This window comes from Neophocaena asiaeorientalis, unplaced genomic scaffold, assembly GCF_003031525.2.
Source record: "Neophocaena asiaeorientalis asiaeorientalis breed wild unplaced genomic scaffold, Neophocaena_asiaeorientalis_V1.1 scaffold82, whole genome shotgun sequence".
NCBI classification, from domain to species: domain Eukaryota; kingdom Metazoa; phylum Chordata; class Mammalia; order Artiodactyla; family Phocoenidae; genus Neophocaena; species Neophocaena asiaeorientalis.
The window spans coordinates 959,992-977,675 of record NW_020173068.1 but is presented as its reverse complement, the minus strand read 5'-3'; the positions used below and the strand labels follow the sequence as shown (position 1 = coordinate 977,675).

Sequence of the window (17,684 nt, the reverse complement as noted above, 5' to 3'; positions counted from 1 at the left end):
ATACACATTTCTTTCTTTCCATAGATACTCTTCTTATTGACTATCAGTTCACCTTTAGCCTATCCCAGGAAGATGACCGCTATTACACAGCCATCAATTTTGTGGCTACACCTGATGAAGTAAGATTTAAAAGTCTTCTTACTTTGTTTTGAATTTGTGTGGAACTTTTTCTTGGTCACTATGGATAGAAGCACTGCCTTAGCAGTGGTCTCCAGAAGTGGAGTCCACAGGATGATGTTTAGAGGTACAGGAAAGAAATGTTAGAATCTACATTTATCTCCTTTGTATTTAAAAGGTAAGATTTACCATGTCGTTAAGATTTTCTTTTTTTTTTTTTTTTGCAGTACGCGGGCCTCTCACTGTTATGACCTCTCCTGTTGCGGAGCACAGGCTCCAGACATGCAGGCTCAGCGGCCATGGCTCACGGGCCTAGCCGCTCTGCGGCATGTGGGATCTTGCCGGACTGGGGCACAAACCCGTGTCCCCTGCATCGGTAGGCGGACTCGCAACCACTGTGCCACCAGGGAGGCCCCATGTTGTTAAGATTTACCATGATCTGATATACAGAGTGACATTGACTCCACACATACTTGGTTTGCCCATCAGCCCATCACAGCCCCATACAGGAAAGGAAAGGAGACTGCAAGGGGAACTTCCCTGTTAGGGGGGCAGTGTCAGAACCGAGATTTACTCTCTCAGAATGGAAGTTAATACCAGTAATGCAAGACAGAGGTGACATTTATGCTCCTAGAATGAGTTCCTATCCTCATTAGGAGGTAAAAACAGTGAAGAAGTAAGCCAGAAATAATTGAAATTACTAAGGTAACTATTTGAAATGTATTTTTATATCTACTGTTGTTAATGGTAAACCCCAGCCTGCCATGAGGTATTACCTAGAGGTAAAAGGGAGCCAACACAGCATGACATTTAAAAGTAAAGCATCTAGAATATGAACACGCACCTATATGATTTCTTCAGTGAAATATAAAGTCATTTAATACCTACTCTGGTACATAATGAAATTTTACTAAACCTGATGGTAAATTATTTAGGAGCCTCCTTGGAGGTTTCTTATTTCTCATCAACATACACAAAGCCATTTACCATTACAAAAATACAATAAATGGGGCTTCCCTGATGGCGCAGTGGTTGAGAGTCCGCCTGCCAAAGCAGGGGACACGGGTTCGTGTCCCGGTCTCGGAAGATCCCACATGCCGCGGAGCGGCTGGGCCTATGAGCCATGGCCGCTGAGCCTGCGCATCCGGAGCCTGTGCTCCACAACGGGAGAGGCCACAAGAGTGAGAGGCCCGCATACTGTAAAAAAACAAAACAAAACAAAACAAGACAAAAATTACAATAAATGTAACAAATAATACATGGAAAATAATATGATAATAAGCCAAAGTGCATTCCTTTGGTAACAGATGTTATCAACAAGCACTGCTAAATTTAAGAAATAAATAAATCAGTAGTAAAATGAAGTCCAGTGTGGGATGTTCACAATTAAATGAAAGTAAGATTTGTTTTTTGTATTCCACTTCAATGATAAAATTAAGAAGAGATGTACTAGAGAAGATACATTCTCATGCGTGAATAGCTTTTTAAGTAAAAATAATAAATGACTTTCAGTGAAAATGTTTTGTGGAAAAATTGTGTTGGTATATCATTTCAGTGGCTGTACTGACCAGAATTTTTTTAATTTTTTAGGATAAGGCTATAGCAAAAGTACCACACATGAAATTTATTTACTGCCTTGTTTCTCTTATGACAGAATATTTAATAGTTACACAATGTATGTGTCCTGTCTTTTACAAAAGCATCAAGATTTCAAGGTTATTAATCCTTTCCAGGGAAAGAAGTAATTGCTAGTAATGTGCTACCAGCAAACATTAAAAAATAGGGAATTCCCTGGCGGTCCAGTGTTTAGGACTCCATGCTTCCACTGCAGGGGACACGGGTTCGATCCTTGGTCAGGGAACTAAGATCCCACGTGCCGTGACGCAGCTCAATAAATAAATAAACACTTGAGCTGTCCCTTTAAGACGATTGTGAGGCCTTATTAATAAATGAGAAGGTAACTGCTTTATGAGAGAAACTTCTGGTTTGGAGATCACGTTTTGGAAATAGCTGTTTGGAAATGCTTCTATTGTAATTTTTGTGCTGTAAAAACTATCAAAAGAATGCTCTTTAAAATCTTAATTTTCTAATCTGTTTTAAAAATCTTTCAATGTGAAGAATTTCAGCAGGATTGGATTCAAAAATATAAAATGCAACATCTGACTCATTTGGAAAAACAATTTTTTGACCCCAAGAAAGAGATTAGCCAAATTTCAGGGAAAACTAAAAATTAGTATCATGATTTACCCAACACTACTGACAGTGCTCTTCTTCCAGCTGGCCCAACACATTCCTCAGAGATACCTTTCTCAGTCATTAAAACCAAGAGTCACAGTAAATTAAACTAGCTCTTTAAACTGCTCTATCTCTAAGTGGTATACAAAGTTTTCAAAGGTAATAAAACATATTCTGTCATATTTCTCTTAAAATGAGAGAAAAATGTTCTTAATCATGGATGAAGACAATTTAAAGTTTTTAAATTTAGTTTATTTCAGCTTTATGTGCTATTCCTTAAAAACCACTTCCATTGGGCTTCCCTGGTGGCGCAGTGGTTGAGAGTCCGCCTGCCAATGCAGGGGACATGGGTTTGTGCCCCGGTCCGGGAAGATCCCACATGCCGCAGAGCAGCTGGGCCCGTGAGCCATGGCCGCTGAGCCTGCGCGTCCGGAGCCTGTGCTCCACGATGGGAGAGGCCACAACAGTAAGAGGCCCGTGTACCGCAAAAAAACAAACAAACAAACAAAAGAAAATCATTTTGGAGAACTTTACACTGTATATAATCTATGGGTTCAGAAGTACATAGGTTTGATTTATAAGTTAATATAAGTTGAGACACTTGACCAAGTGTTTTACTCTTCAGACATTTGGAAAGGGCTGCCCAGAGGATCCTTAAGAGGCTGATTCCCTAACATAGGTCACGGGATGTAGGTCACTGTGCTCTGGTGAGGGTCTTTTTAAAAGATACTTTTTCATGGAGTTAGGCATTTGATAAAGCATTAAATCCCATATACTTTTTTTTAAATTCAACTAATTTATTTATTTGGTTGCACTGGGTCTTGGTTGTGGCAGGCGGGCTCCTTAGTTGTGGCGTGAGAACTCTTAGTTGCGGCATGCATGTAGGATCTAGTTCCCTGACCAGGGATCGAACACGGGGCCCCTGCATTGGGAGCACAAAGTCTTAACCAGTGTGCCACCAGGGAAGTCCCTAAATCCCATATACTTTTATGGGAGGGAAATGAAATTTGTTTGGGGTATATTGCTTATGTTAAGGTTAGAAATTTTGCTGTTCTATAAGCATGAGTTTCTCTTAAGACATTAAAGTATCTTTTTGTAATTAAGAAAGTTGAGAGCAGTAAAATTTAACTACTGCTTTCTTTTAAAATCAGGAAACTGTTACAGTAATTCATTTTCTAATTATTTGTACATCTCATCAGCAAAATAGGGATTTGGACATGTTCATCAATGCCTCCAAAAACTTCAACCTCAACATCACCTGGGCTGCCAGCTTCTCAGGTAAAGACATACCTAGAGAAGACCTTCCAAGTGGAGATAATTGATTGAGAAAGAGTTGAGAAAAGGGGCTCTGGAGACAGACAGATGGGTTTGAAACCCACTTTTGCCACTTATTAGCTGGAAGACCTTGAGCAAGTGTCTAAAATCTATCTCTAGACCCTTAGGGTTATTCATCTTAAAGAGAAGGTAATAATACTTATACTGTAGATTAAATTTGGCTGTACCTGTCAGTGCCTGCCATGGTATCAAGATCAGTACATGCTCACGACCCCTGCCCTACTACCACCATTAATACCATTGCTGCAGCCTCTGCTGTGGTGCTGCCATCATCATCTCCATCCATGCTTCAGAAGTGGAAAATGCAATTGACTCAGTTTCAAGAAATGGAAACATTTTTAATAGAATGAGATTTTAGTAGGTACAGGGGAAAATGTACTTTGGGAATTAAATAAAACTCCAAGAGCACAGCTTTTGCTGTCTTGTTTATCTTACAGTGATTTACTAAAGATCTTCTGAGCAGAAAATCTAAAGAAAGAAAGGGTGGCCCTGATGTAGTGGTTAAGAATGTAGCTCAGCAGACCTAGATTTGAATTCTCCCTGTTACTTGTTTTCTGAGCCAGTTTCCGCAGGTATGAAATGGGATAATAAAAACAGCCGTGTAGAATGTTCTGAGGATTAAATGAGATAATAAATGAGCCTGCGTGTAAGTGCTAGAAACATGGGATATTCTCATCAAATGGTAATTATGTTTCATCATCATTATTACTATCACAATACTGTTTTTTGGTCAAAACACAATCAATTAGACTGAAACAAAATAAAAACATTACTTTGCACATCACTTTGTGTTCATCATATCTTAAAAGATTGTGTAGAATTCAGAAAAGGTTCAGAAACTTGCAGTGAGGAGAGGTCTTTAAGAAAAAGTCTGAATTATCAGAGCCTTTGTTTGGAGAAAGGTGGCATCCCTGAGTATGTGATTGATTTACAATGACAGTCTCAATGAGGACCAGCCAATCTGGCTTCAGTCACAGGATTTAACTCAGACTTGGGAAAAGCCTATTTCATGAATCTTTATAAACACTAGAATTCCTGGCTGAGGGACAATGTGGAATGTTGAAGGACTGCCTGGGAATAGGATAGGTTTATATCAGATTGGGGGGATTTAGAGTCAGTTGTAGCTGGTAGCAGAAGGGACTGAGTGACCCCTAGAGCTCCTTCCTCCCTGCTGCTGTTGAGACTTGCAGTCACTGCTAGTTAAAAAGTGAGGGCTGAATCCATGTCCCTGGTATGGGGGATCTAGAGCACTGCCAAACAGGTTTAAGGGGGCAGTGCAAAGCAAGTGAAGTGTTGTGGGCAGAATGAATGCCATTGCTTGTTAATAGGATTCTAGTGGTGTCTGGATTTTCAAAGCCACATGTAGCCTGTTTCTGTGGGAGGAGTTGTAGGGGATCCTGGTAAAGCCATTTGGGTTAAGGGCATAGGCTTGTGTATCAGCCCTCCCAGCTTCAAATCCCAACTCTACTTCCTGCCTATGTGACCTGAGCCAAGTTACTTATTTTTCCTGAACCTGAGTTTTCTGATGTGTAAATGAGGATAATAGTTGTTACAATTAAATGAGATCGAGCTCTTAAAGGCCATTTCTGGAACATAGGGTTTAATAAATGCTATTATCATTATTATTAGTGAGGGCAGATTTGGTCCCCTAAAAGGTCTCTTTATTTCATTCTTTTCTTCCTAACAGCTGGAACCCAGGCTGGAGAAGAGATGCCTGTTGTTTCAAAAACAAACATTAAGGAGTACAAAGATAGTTTCTCTAATGAGAAGTTTGATTTTCGCAACCACCCAAATATCACTTTCTTTGTTTATGTCAGTAATTTCACCTGGCCCATCAAAATTCAGGTAAGAAGTGCTTTTTAGTCTCATACTTGCAAAGATGGTGAAATGTCTGTAGTGAAACTAAATTCACTAATCTGTAACTTGCGGTAAACGAAATGTACAATATTAATATTGTTTTGGCTTTGTAATATCTGTGGTAAAGGAGTGCTGAGCACATACCATAAAAGAAGATTGTAGTGGGGCTGCCTTAAATCACTTATGAAGGAAATTTATAAGCACTTTTTAAATAAATTTATTTTTATTTATTTATTTTTGGCTGAGTTGGGTATTTGTTGCTGCACACGGGCTTTCTCTAGTTGCAGGGAGCGGGGGCTACTCTTTGTTGCGGTGCTTCTCACTGAAGTGGCTTCTCGTTGTGGGGCACAGGGTCTAGGTGCGTGGGCTTCAGTAATTGTGGCACGTGGGCTCAGTAGTTGTGGCTTGTGGGCTCTAGAGCACAGGCTCAGTAGTTGTGGTGCACGGGCCTTGTTGCTCTGCGGCATGTGGGATCTTCCTGGACCAGGGATCGAACCCGTGTCCCCTGCATTGGCAGGTGGATTCTTAACCACTGTGCCACCAGGGAAGTCCCTGTAAGCACTTTTGAAAGCAAGTTGATATATAACAGATTTGGTAATTACAACTGTATTTATTTCTTCATTAAGGACTTGTCACTAAAAAGCCTGTAGAGCTACACAAAGAGCTTCAATTCTGGAATGAGTAAGGTGCATATAAATGAAGCAAACACACATAACCAGTGAAAGCTGGCGTATGGAAAGTGCCATATGAGAAGATCCCCAAAATGCTATCAGGTTCTAAAGGAGCATAGGATGGAGGGTGATGGGGACACAGTGGAGGACAGTATAAGGTCGCCTTAAGGGTTTTAGGCCTTATAGTCAGACAGATGCAGGTTTGAGCCCTGGCTTGCTCTTGTACAATTCCTGTACCCTCTCCACGACTCAGATTCTTTGTACATGTGACCTGAAAGGGTAGGTCTAAGGGTTCATTTTGCCTGCTGCAGCCACTGCTGCTATCAGCCTGCCTCTTTTCTCTGTTCCCAGGGGACCAGTGCACTCCCTCTTATCCAGGCTTGACCCATGGCCCCATTTGTGCTCTTTATAATCATCTGCAACTATGTCTTTGAGGCCTTGCCTCAGTACTTTCTGCTTTAACCCCCTTCATTTTGGGTAAAGGTGTGGAGTTCCGGGAAGGGTGGACTTTTGTTTATTTGTTTAATTTAATTTATTTTTTATACAGCAGGTTCTTATTAGTTATCTGTTTTATACATATTAGTGTATATATGTCAATCCCAATCTCCCAATTCATCCCACCACCACCACCACCCTGTTCCCCCCCTTGGTGTCCATACGTTTGTTCTCTACATCTGTGTCTAAGGGTGGACTTTGAAACAACTGGTTCACCTTTAGCCGTGGCAGCGTGGTCACTAGACTGGGGCTCTGGCTGCTTGCCAACTTTCAGTAGTGTGATCAAGTGAAGCAAGTCGCCACTGATCATTTGGGATGGGCTTGAAATCTTGTTCTAGTGGGTATGTGTTCATGCCTTGGGACTGTAACTAAAGAACAGTCAGTCACTCTTTTCCTTTCTGGAATGTGGAGGACAGGCTCTGTGTTGTATTTTTTTCTCACCACCCTCTTTTTCTATTTAGATGGTCCACAGATTTGTTTATCCTCTAATCTGCTTCTTCCTTCGTTCTTGCACACTCTCTGCTTCCCTTCCCAGCTAGCCTTCTTGTACGCATTGACCACACTCCCTGTTTGTTTCCTCTTATCCATTCACCCATCAGCCCGCAACAGTCTGCCTTCCTCCTTCACCACATCCTGAAGCTGACTACCACGGTGGACTCCAGTGACTGAATTCTTCAGTCCCCTTCTCCTTCTCATTGCATGATTTGAGTCAGCATCTTTCCTGCCTTCCTGGTCCTTTCCCTGATTCTCTGGCCTGTCTTTTTAAGGAATCTTCTTCCTTAAACACTGAGGTTGTCTGAGATTCAGGCCATGGTTCTGCTCTGTCTTTATCCCACTTGTAAGACTTATTGTACTACTTCTGTACTTGTGATTTTCAGTACTCTGTCTTCAGCCCTGCTTACACTTGAACTCCAGACCAGTGTTCTTAGTTGCTGCCTAGGCATCTCTACCTGGACGTTCACAAGCTCCCTGTACTCAGGGAGTTATTCTTGTGATCTTAGCCCCAAACCCTCTGCTTCCTTTCTAGTGAATGGCACCACCATTTGTCCTATTGCATAAGCAATAAGCATAAGCATTCCTGGAATAAACCTGACTTGGCATGATATATGATTTTTTACTTTATCTGTTGCTGGACTCAGTTTGCTAATATATTGGTTAGAATTTTGTATCTATCTCATGAGTGAGAAAGTCCGGTAATTTTCCTTTCTTGTCTTTGTTATGGTTTTTATATCAAAGTTAAACTAACCTTTGTTTATAAATTGAGGAGTTATCTCTCTTTCTCACTTCTGAAAGACGTTATATAAGATTAGAATTATATGAATATATGAACCTTGCATACTTGATAGATCCCTGTTGTAAAATCATTTGATTCTGGTGTTTTATTTGTGGAGTTTTCTTTTCTTTTTTAATTGCTGATTCAGCTTCTTTAATAGTTACGGGATGTTTTGGATATTCTCTCTCTATTTGCATTACTTAAGATAATTTTTTCTAGATGTTAATTTATTTCATATGTTTTCAGATGCATTGACACAAAGTTGTTCACACTGTCCTCTTTTCTAATCTTGGCAGCACCTGTGCTTAAGTGTATTGAATCATATACTTAAAAATGGTTAAAATGGTAAATTTTATCTTAATATATATTTGCCCCAATTTTTTAAACTTTAAAAAAACAGACCAGAGGGCAGACAGCAAAAGCAAGAAGAACTACAATCCTGCAGCCTGTGGAACAAAAACCACATTCACAGAAAGATAGACAAGATGAAAAGGCAGAGGGCTATGTACCAGATGAAGGAACAAGATAAAACCCCAGAAAAACAACTAAATGAAATGGAGATAGGCAACCTTCAAGAAAATGAATTCAGAATAATGATAGTGAAGATGATCCAGGACCTCGGAAGAAGAATGGAGGCAAAGATCGAGAAGATGCAAGAAATGTTTAACAAAGACCTAAAGAAATTAAAGAACAAACAAACAGAGATGAACAATACAATAACTGAAATGAAAACTAGACTAGAAGGAATCAATAGCAAAATAACTGAGGCAGAAGAACAGATAAGTGACCTGGAAGACAGAATGGTGGAATTCACTGCTGCAGAACAAAATAAAGAAAAAAGAATGAAAAGAAATGAAGACAGCCTAAGAGACCTCTGGGACTGCAGGCGGGGGGGGGGGTGATGAATTGGGCGATTGGGATTGACATGTATACACTGATGTGTATAAAATTGATGACTAACAAGAGCCTGCTGTATAAAAAAATAAATAAAAATTTTTGTAAAAAGCAAGATTCTTTTTAGACAATGACAAGCTTATTCTAATATTTATATAAAAAGCAAAGATTCTAGATTAGCTATAACAGTTTTGAAAAGAGGAATAAAGTGGGAAGAATCGCTATATGAAATATTAATAATACTTCCTATTTAGCTACGGTAATCAAGACATTGTGGTTATTGTTGGAGAGATAGACACATAGATCAATGGAACAGAATAAAGAACCCAGAAATAGAACCACATAAAAACATCCAACTGTTTTTTGACAGAGGTGCAGTCAATTCAGTGGAAGAAGGATAGCCTTTTCAACAAATAATGCTATAACAATTGGACAACCATAGGCAAGTAAATGAACTTTGACCAAACCTCACATCCTACACAAAAATTAATTCAATGTGGATCACAGGTTTAAATGTAAAATGCAAAACTAAAACTTTTAGGAAAAAAATAGGAGAAAATCTTCATATCCTCAAGCTAGGCAGAAGATTTTCAGATTTGACAACAAAAACATGACCTATGGAAAAAAATTAATAAATTACCCACATCAAAATCAAAAGCTTGGGGCATCCCTGGTGGCGCAGTGGTTGAGAGTCCGCCTGCCAATGCAGGGGACGCAGGTTCGTGCCCCGGTCCGGGAAGATCCCACATGCTGCAGAGCGGCTAGGCCCGTGAGCCATGGCTGCTGAGCCTGCGCGTCGGGAGCCTGTGCTCTGCAACGGGAGAGGCCACAACAGTGAGAGGCCCACGTACTGCCAAAAAAAAAAAGCTTTTGCTCTGTGAAAGACACTGGTAAGAGGATGAAAAAAACAAGCCATAAGGCTTCCCTGGTGATGCATTGGTTAAGAATCTGCCTGCTAATGCAGGGGACACAGGTTTGAGCCCTGGTCCAGGAAGATCCCACATGCCGCGGAGCAGCTAAGCCCATGCACCACAACTACTGAACCTGCGCTCTAGAGCCTGTGAGCCACAACTACTGAGCCCATGTGTCACACCTACTGAAGCCTGCGTGCCTAGAGCCCGTGCTCCACAACAAGAAAAGCCAACACAATGAGAAGCCCGCGCACCGCAATGAAGAGTAGCAGTAGCCCTGCTCGCCGCAACTAGAGAAAGCCCGCGTGCAGCAGCGAAGACCCAGTGCAGCCGTAAATTAGTTAGTTAATTAATTAATTTTTAAAAAAGAAAAAAAACATGGGCTTCCCTGGTGGCGCAGTGGTTGGGAGTCTGCCTGCCGATGCTGGGGTCGCGGGTTCGTGCCCCGGTCTGGGAGGATCCCACGTGCTGCGGAGTGGCTGGGCCCGTGAGCCATGGCCGCTGAGCCTGCACGTCCGGAGCCTGTGCTCCGCAGCGGGAGAGGCCACAGCAGTGAGAGGCCCGCGTACTGCAAAAAAAAAAGAAAAAAACAAGATAAGCTATATACTGGGAGAAAATATTTGGAAAAATATTTCTGACAGAGGACTTGCATCTAGAATATAAAAAGAATTCTCAAAACTCAACATTAAAAAAATAAACAATCCAATTAGAAAATGGACAAAAGATATGAAGAGACATTTTATCGAAGAGGATATAAGTATGGCAGATAACCACATGAAAGATGTTCAGCATTAAAAGCCATTAAAAAATGAAAACCACAATGAGAACATTGTATTCACAAGGTTTCATTGAGTTGGTCAATTTTTTAAACTGGTGAAAAATTGGAAATAACCTAAAATAAACTATTGTAAACATTCATTAAAAAAAAACCAAAACCCATAATCAGAGGGAATTCCTTGGTGGTCCAGTGGGTAGGACTCCACCCTTCCACTGCCGAGGGCCCCGGTTCAATCCCTGGTCAGGGAACTGAGATCCCACAAGCCACGAGGCATAGGCAAAAGAAAACCACCCCACAGTGAGAATGAGATATCACTACACACCTATCAAATGGCTAAAATTTAAAATAGTGATAACACCAAATGCTAGAGAGAATGCAGAGAAATTGGATCATGCATACATTGCTGATAAGATGGCACAGCCAGTATGGAAAATAGTTTGGCACTTACTATACTTAACGCAGCAATTGTATTCCTGGGCATTTGTCCCAGAGAAATGAAAACTGATGTTCATACAAACACCTGTATACCAATGTTTATAGCACCTGTACAGCAGCAACATTTAGCTTCATTCATAATAGCCCCAACTGGAAACAACCCAAGTATTTCTCAACAGGTGAATGGTTAAACACACTGTGCTATATACATATCATGGAGTAATGCTCAGCAATAAGAAGAAACAAACTATTGATACAACTTGGATGAATCTGAGGAAGTTTTGCTGAGTGGAAAAAATATCTTAGAAATGTACATGCTGCACGATTCCATTTATGTAACATTTGAAAATAAAAATTTTAGACCAAAAATAGATACAGACCTACTGAAGCTTCAGCTTTCTCTGACTTCTTCTTGACCCTCTTTTCAAAGGGTTCATTAGATTAGGTCAGACTCACCCACTCTCAAGGGGAGGGGATTATACAGGATATGCACATCAATATAGTAGGAATCTTAGGAGCCATATTAGAATTTTCTCTGCCACTGGCTATATTTGGAGTGGGGCTAGCAGGGTTAGGTTGTTTCTCTAACCCCAGGGAATTTGAGCTCTAGGCTCTAGTCAGTACAATTTCAATTTGATAATGTCTGCCAAGTTACAGATCACATACAATTGTAAAATATTTTATTTGGGTTCTAGTAAATATCATTTACTGACTTGTTTTAAGTTCAGGTTATTTTCATACTGACATACCTTATTATATTCCAAATCTGATTGAACTTCAAGCTTTGTTTCTTATAGTTGAAAACTGATTAATATTTTTAAGATTCTTAGTGAAAACATTGACTTATATTGCTGGCGTTTTTCCCATTTGGAAAGAGGGCTCTGTGCGTATAAACGGGCTTTTGTGCTGGAGATAGCTTTGCTGTTGCCAATTCTGACTTCCAGGTTTTTTTTTCCTCCCATTGCCCTGTTGCTCCCCACCCTCTGAAAGTCACTGAAATGGTCATTTCCTTCTGGAGGGATCTCTTCCCCACACTTACTTTTTTAAATACTTTTTTCAAGTTTAAGACTCAAAGAGATGATTTTCTACCTGATTTTTTGGTCCTCTTTACCTGGACTGGATCACTCACTTGAATAAGATCCACTTATGAAAGCTGCATTCAGGAGCACTTTCGAAAATAAATGATAGCATGCTCACCATTTAGTTTGCCAGGCTTCCCTTGAAAAAACAGGTAAGTTCTGTTGAAAATATGTCTTTTTGCTCATTGTTACAAATAGCTGCAGTATTCATGAACAATGTGACTGGACCCTTGGCATCATGTATTCTTGGTGTCTTCTCAAAAGAACCTGATCAATGCTGGTTCTTTCTATACTTGGGACTATATCTGGGTGTGTGCTGTGTGGCAGGCTGAGCTTGCATCTTCCTGGGCAGATGTGGGTATGTTCTCAACAGAGGGGGCTGCACCTTTCTGTATTGCTTTATATTCCTCAGAGCCTTAGTCTTTCTAGGTGTAGTTAGCTTTTACATACACACTTAGAGACCATATAGATTTAGTTAAAATGTAGAGACTTATTTAAGGAAGAGAATAGGAAAATGTCTAAATGGTTCAGTGTAGGTCATACAGTTAAATTTCAGTATGGCTTTCAATGCAGACAAAAGCCTTTTTTGTCTTTGATTCTCATTTTTTAAAGCAAAATAACTGAGGCAATTTAATTCTCTACTCAGAAATTCGTGTAAATATTAGTGTTTTAAAAATGGTAATGGTAAATTCAAGTTCTTTCACTCTGAACTGACCCCGGGATTCTTTTCCATAATTAGGAACAGATCAAAACCTACAACTGCTAACTGAGGGAGTTTGCAACTAACTATAAAAATCTTTGTAGATTCAGTTTAAAATTGTAAAAAACCACCCAGACTGAAAAGGCCTGTGTGTCAGAGGGTGGTGGGTGTGTTGGGTCAGTTGTGCCTGGTTTCTGGTTGGTTGCTCTTGTGGGTGAGTGCCCCTCGCTCAGCCTCTGCTTTCAAAACGTGATTCTAGATGTTCCCCTGAGTCAGCAGGACTCACCTGGCTTCAGCCATGGTTATAGTTTGGGAGGGTAGGTATTCAAAATAGAGAATGCACAGGTAGACATTGTGTGTGAGGTGGGAAGATGGGTGGTGGCGCTGGGATTCTGGCTTGTTACAAGCTCTGCAACAGAGGTGGTTATTGTCATGTGGAGCTAGTATTAAAGTCCTCTCCATGCTGGGTGTTTCATTTGCTCGTTTATGTGAGAGGCTAGTGTTCACAAGTAAAGGCAACACAGAATTTATATTGAGAACTGGGCATTCATTTAGATGTCAGAGTTATGTTTATGGATGCTAATAGGATTGCGTTACTAAGCAAAGGATGTATGAAACTTTTGTTTGTTTTCACTCAGATGTACTTTTTCTAGTAACAGCTTTATTGAGATATAAGTCACATACCATACAATTCACCCATTTAAAGTGTACAATTTAGTGATTTTTAATATATTCACAGAATATTTTAGAATGTTTTCATCACCCCCAAAATAAACCCCATACCCAGATGCAGTCCCTTCTCATTTCTTCCTTCCTCTAGCCCCTGGCAACCACCAGTCTACTTTCTTTCTCTATGGATTTGCCTATTTGGGGCATTTTATATAAATTGAATCATGTAATAGGTGGTCCTTTGTGACTGGCTTCTTTGACCTAGCATAGTGTTTTCAAGGTGCAACCATATGTAGTATGTTTCAGTACTTCATTCCTTTTTAAGACTGAATAATAGTCTATTGTATGGATAAACCACATTTTGTTTATCCATTCATCTGTTAATGGATACTTGGGTTGTTTTCACTCTTTAGCTGTTCTGAATAGTCAGATATACTTCTAAAGTTTATATTTATTTTATGATAATAATGTATACACATAGCTTCTGGTATTAGATGTCTGTACCTTAAGGATTTTAAAAATTATAAAGCCACGAAATACATTTAGAACTAAACTTAAAGTATAAATCTGGACTTCCCTGGCAGTCCAGGGGTTAAGACTCTACGCTCCCAACACGGGGTGCAGGTTCGATCCCTGGTCGGGGAACTAAGATCCTGCATGCCTCACGGTGCAGCCAAAAAAAATAAATAAAGTATAAATCTGTCTCAGTTTCAGATGGCATTTAAATTTCCTGTACAACCTCATGGTTTTCATCATGATCATTATTTATTATTCCTTCTTCTTAAAAGTCTCCTCTCTTCTACTTTTCAGCTGTGGCTTTGACTGTTTCTTCTCAGTTCAGTGCCATTGTTCCCTTGGGTTTCCTCTGGGCCCTTTTCCCTGGATAGTCCCATCCACACCATCTATGAACACCACCTATGGCTGGGATGGGCAAATCTTTCTCTAGTAGAACTCTCTCCTGTGATCTCCATAGCTAGGACCCACTAGACTTCCTTTAACATTCACTCACTTAGCTGACTTTCTGACACAGAGAGGCAGCCATGAGGGGACAGCAGGAGCCATGCCAGATACTGGGAGGTGCCCCCGTGCTCGTGGACACCCTGGGAGGAGAAGGGAGTGCCCTGTGGTGCCTGAGTCTGCACAAGCTGGGGCAACACCAGAGCTGAGCCCTAAGAAACATGAGTTCAGTGTTCTGGGTGGGGAAGGGGCATGTCCAGTCACTTTCCAGAACTACTAGGAGTTTAGCTGAGCTGAAGTGCCTGTTCTGTGAGCAAGGAGCTGGAGAGCAGGGCAGGCCAAAGCTGTCATGAAGAGACTGGGGCTTCAGCTGAGGAATTTACACTGTAGCCTGAAAACCACTGGGAGTTATTGAAATGCTTTAAGCCAAGAAGTGACCAAGATCAGTGTTTTAGAAAGATGCCTCTGGCAGCAGTTATGAAAATGGATTGGAAGGACCAGGGCTGGGTTGGGGAGTCTTATTTTGAAACGCAGGGGAGAGGTCCCTCTGATGACCCTTCGGCATATCCCATAGCAGCTTCTTTTCCTCGTCTGTGCCTCTGCAGTCATAGACGTGTCTGGTTTTTCACTCTACAAAGATTTCCTTAAGTGCAAGAGCTTTTTTATATTTCTGTGTCCTCTGTGTCATAGCATAGTGTTAATCAACTGTAGACACTCCATAAATGTGCACTAGATGAACGCATAGTTGTAGATGAGAGCTTTATTCTCGGTATCAGAACTTTGGGTTTTTTGGCAACTTTTGTAACATTTATATAGGTAATGGCAGCGTTTTTCTGATATTGTCAGCATGATTGTTGACCAGTGCTGAAGAGCCAGCAGGGGTTAGAGACCAAGAATTTATTGTCCCAGTCTGCATAGTGTGATGTTAGAAGATTGAATTGTTCTAGGTTGGAATCTTGTCAAACTCTCAAAAGAGTTGAGAAGTAGAAGAAAAGGGAAGGATGAGGACACAAACATCCCTAATTTTACAAAGAGGGTAGTTAAGGAATACTGGCTATATTGAAATACTTAATGAAATGATAGGAAGTCTGGGATTTACTTCAAAATAATATGATCACGGGGAAATGGGTAGAGTATGGATGGATAAAATAAGATTGGCCGTGAGCTGTAATTATTAAAGCTGGGTGATAAACACATGGGGTTCATTATACTATTCTCTCTACTTGTTAAAAAGTTTAATATTTTCCACAATAAAAAATTTTTTTTAGGGATAATACAGATGATTGAACAAGAAATAAAGGTCCAAATATATTATTTAACCTCCCAAAACTAGCTGCAAGAATATGCCTCAGCTGGGCCTGCAGCCTAGGCCAGCTGGGACATATCTCAGAACTGACATTCTGTTCTCCTTTGCAGGAAGCACACAGCACTGTACTAGAGTTTTACCAGTTATTAGCCACTGTCGGGCAGTTTTAGAACAATCAGAGGGCAGGAGAAAAACCTCCTCTCCCTCAGCCCAGCATACTTCACCCTGGTGAAAATGGCAAAGGGAGCTTCCCTGAAAGCTACTGACTTCTCCTCCCCAGCCCACAAGCAGGGGTGCATCAGAGGCCTGAGGGCTCCTCCCCATGGGCCTGTGAGGTTTGGGAAGCTGCTTTCCAGTGGGCATGGCTATATTGTCTTCTGCTCCTACAGCCTTTTGTGGGTGCAAGGCACATCCCCTCCCTGAATCCAAGGGTATTATATCCAGTTCCTGTCTGTTTTGGCATCTTTCCATCACCATCACCCTCAGGATAACAACATAGAAATTATAAATTATAACAGAGGCAGTAAAAATAGTGGTATAATTCTACTGGGGGATTGGGGGGTGGGGGGGGTGATGGCCTAAATCACCTTCTAATCTAGTAGGAAGTTAGTAAGTGATGCCTAAAATAACTAGATCAAGAAGTAACAAAAAACAAAATGAAACAAAACAAAAGCCAACTTATTAGTGATAAAAAGGTAACCCCCCAGAAGAACTGAACAGAAATCTAATTAAAGGTGAAGGCCTCTGGAGAGAAGCCTTAAGAAGAAGAAGGGAGACTTCCCTGTTGGTACAGTAGTTAAGAATCTGCCTGCCACTGCAGGGGACACGGGTTTGAGCCCTGGTCCGGGAAGATCCCACATGCTGCGGAGCAGCTAAGCTCGTGCTCCACGACTACTGATCCTGCACTCTAGAGCCCGTGAGCCACACTACTGAGCCCACATGCCACAACTACTGAAGCCCGCGCGCCTAGAGCCCATGCTCTTCAACAAGAGAAGCCACCGTAATGAGAAGCTCGCCCACTGCAACGAAGAGTAGCCCTTACTCACTACAACTAGAGAAAGCCTGTGCGCAGCAACGAAGACCCAACGCAGCCATAAATAAATTAATTAGAAAAAGAGGGGCTTCCCTGCTGGCGCAGTGGTTGGGAGTCTGCCTGCTGATGCAGGGGACACGGGTTTGTGCCCCTGTCTGGGAGGATCCCACATGCTGCGGAGCGGCTGGGCCCGTGAGCCATGGCTGCTGGGCCTGCCCGTCCAGAGCCTGTGCTCCACAACGGGAGAGGCCACAACAGTGAGAGGCCCGCGTACCGCAAAAAAAAAAAAGAAAGAAAAAGAGGAGGGGGTGGGGAGGAATCATTGATTGTTGATATTTCAACCAGGTATATGTAGTTCTTAATGGTTTTTAAATTATTGATGAACATGATGGAATGAAATAGGGATTCTGGAGAATGGTGAAAATGAATGGCTGGAAGGAAATTTGAGGAAGAGAGCCCAGAGGTTGACAGTGGACAGATGGTGAGTGTTAGCTTACATGTCAGGAATGAGCAGGTTGGTAGTGTTACCCAGTCTTGAGGCTCTGACCAGAGCTTGGGTATATAGTTTCTGTGCCTGCACAAACCAGCATTAGGTGGGTGGTGTGTGAGGCTAGGTGATGGTCACTGGGATCCAGTCCAGGGCCTATGGTCTCAACATAGAGTTCCATATAGAACTTAGGTTTAGAAAAAAAAAAAAAGAAAGTGGTTTTGTGTCACGGCAAAACTCACGGCAGTGGCAGCACTAGACTCAAGTTAGGATATGCTCAGCCAGTAGTCATAGAATCTTCCATCCTTGCCACAGCTGAGGCCTAGACTGGAAAGCTGTTTGTAAACAGGCCTAAGTTCTTATGGGAGGAATCAGTCCTCTCCTGGCCTTGCAGTGTTCAGAGTTACGTGGCAAGATTGGCAAGGAGCCAGGAGCCAGAGGGCAGCCATGAC

At 41.4% G+C, this 17,684-nt stretch overlaps 1 protein-coding gene across 6 annotated transcripts in view; it reads left to right on the top strand.

Annotated features, from left to right (window-relative positions):
• The window catches only part of ATRN (attractin), a 163,025-nt gene that overhangs the window by 105,518 nt on the left and 39,823 nt on the right, over nucleotides 1-17,684 (top strand). For all 6 annotated transcript variants that reach the window (XM_024742914.1, XM_024742908.1, XM_024742910.1 and 3 more), the window contains exons 22-24: nucleotides 25-119; nucleotides 3,552-3,630; nucleotides 5,375-5,532. In XM_024742914.1, coding sequence (XP_024598682.1) covers nucleotides 25-119; nucleotides 3,552-3,630; nucleotides 5,375-5,532 — 332 coding nt within the window. The remainder of the gene's footprint in view (nucleotides 1-24; nucleotides 120-3,551; nucleotides 3,631-5,374; nucleotides 5,533-17,684) is intronic.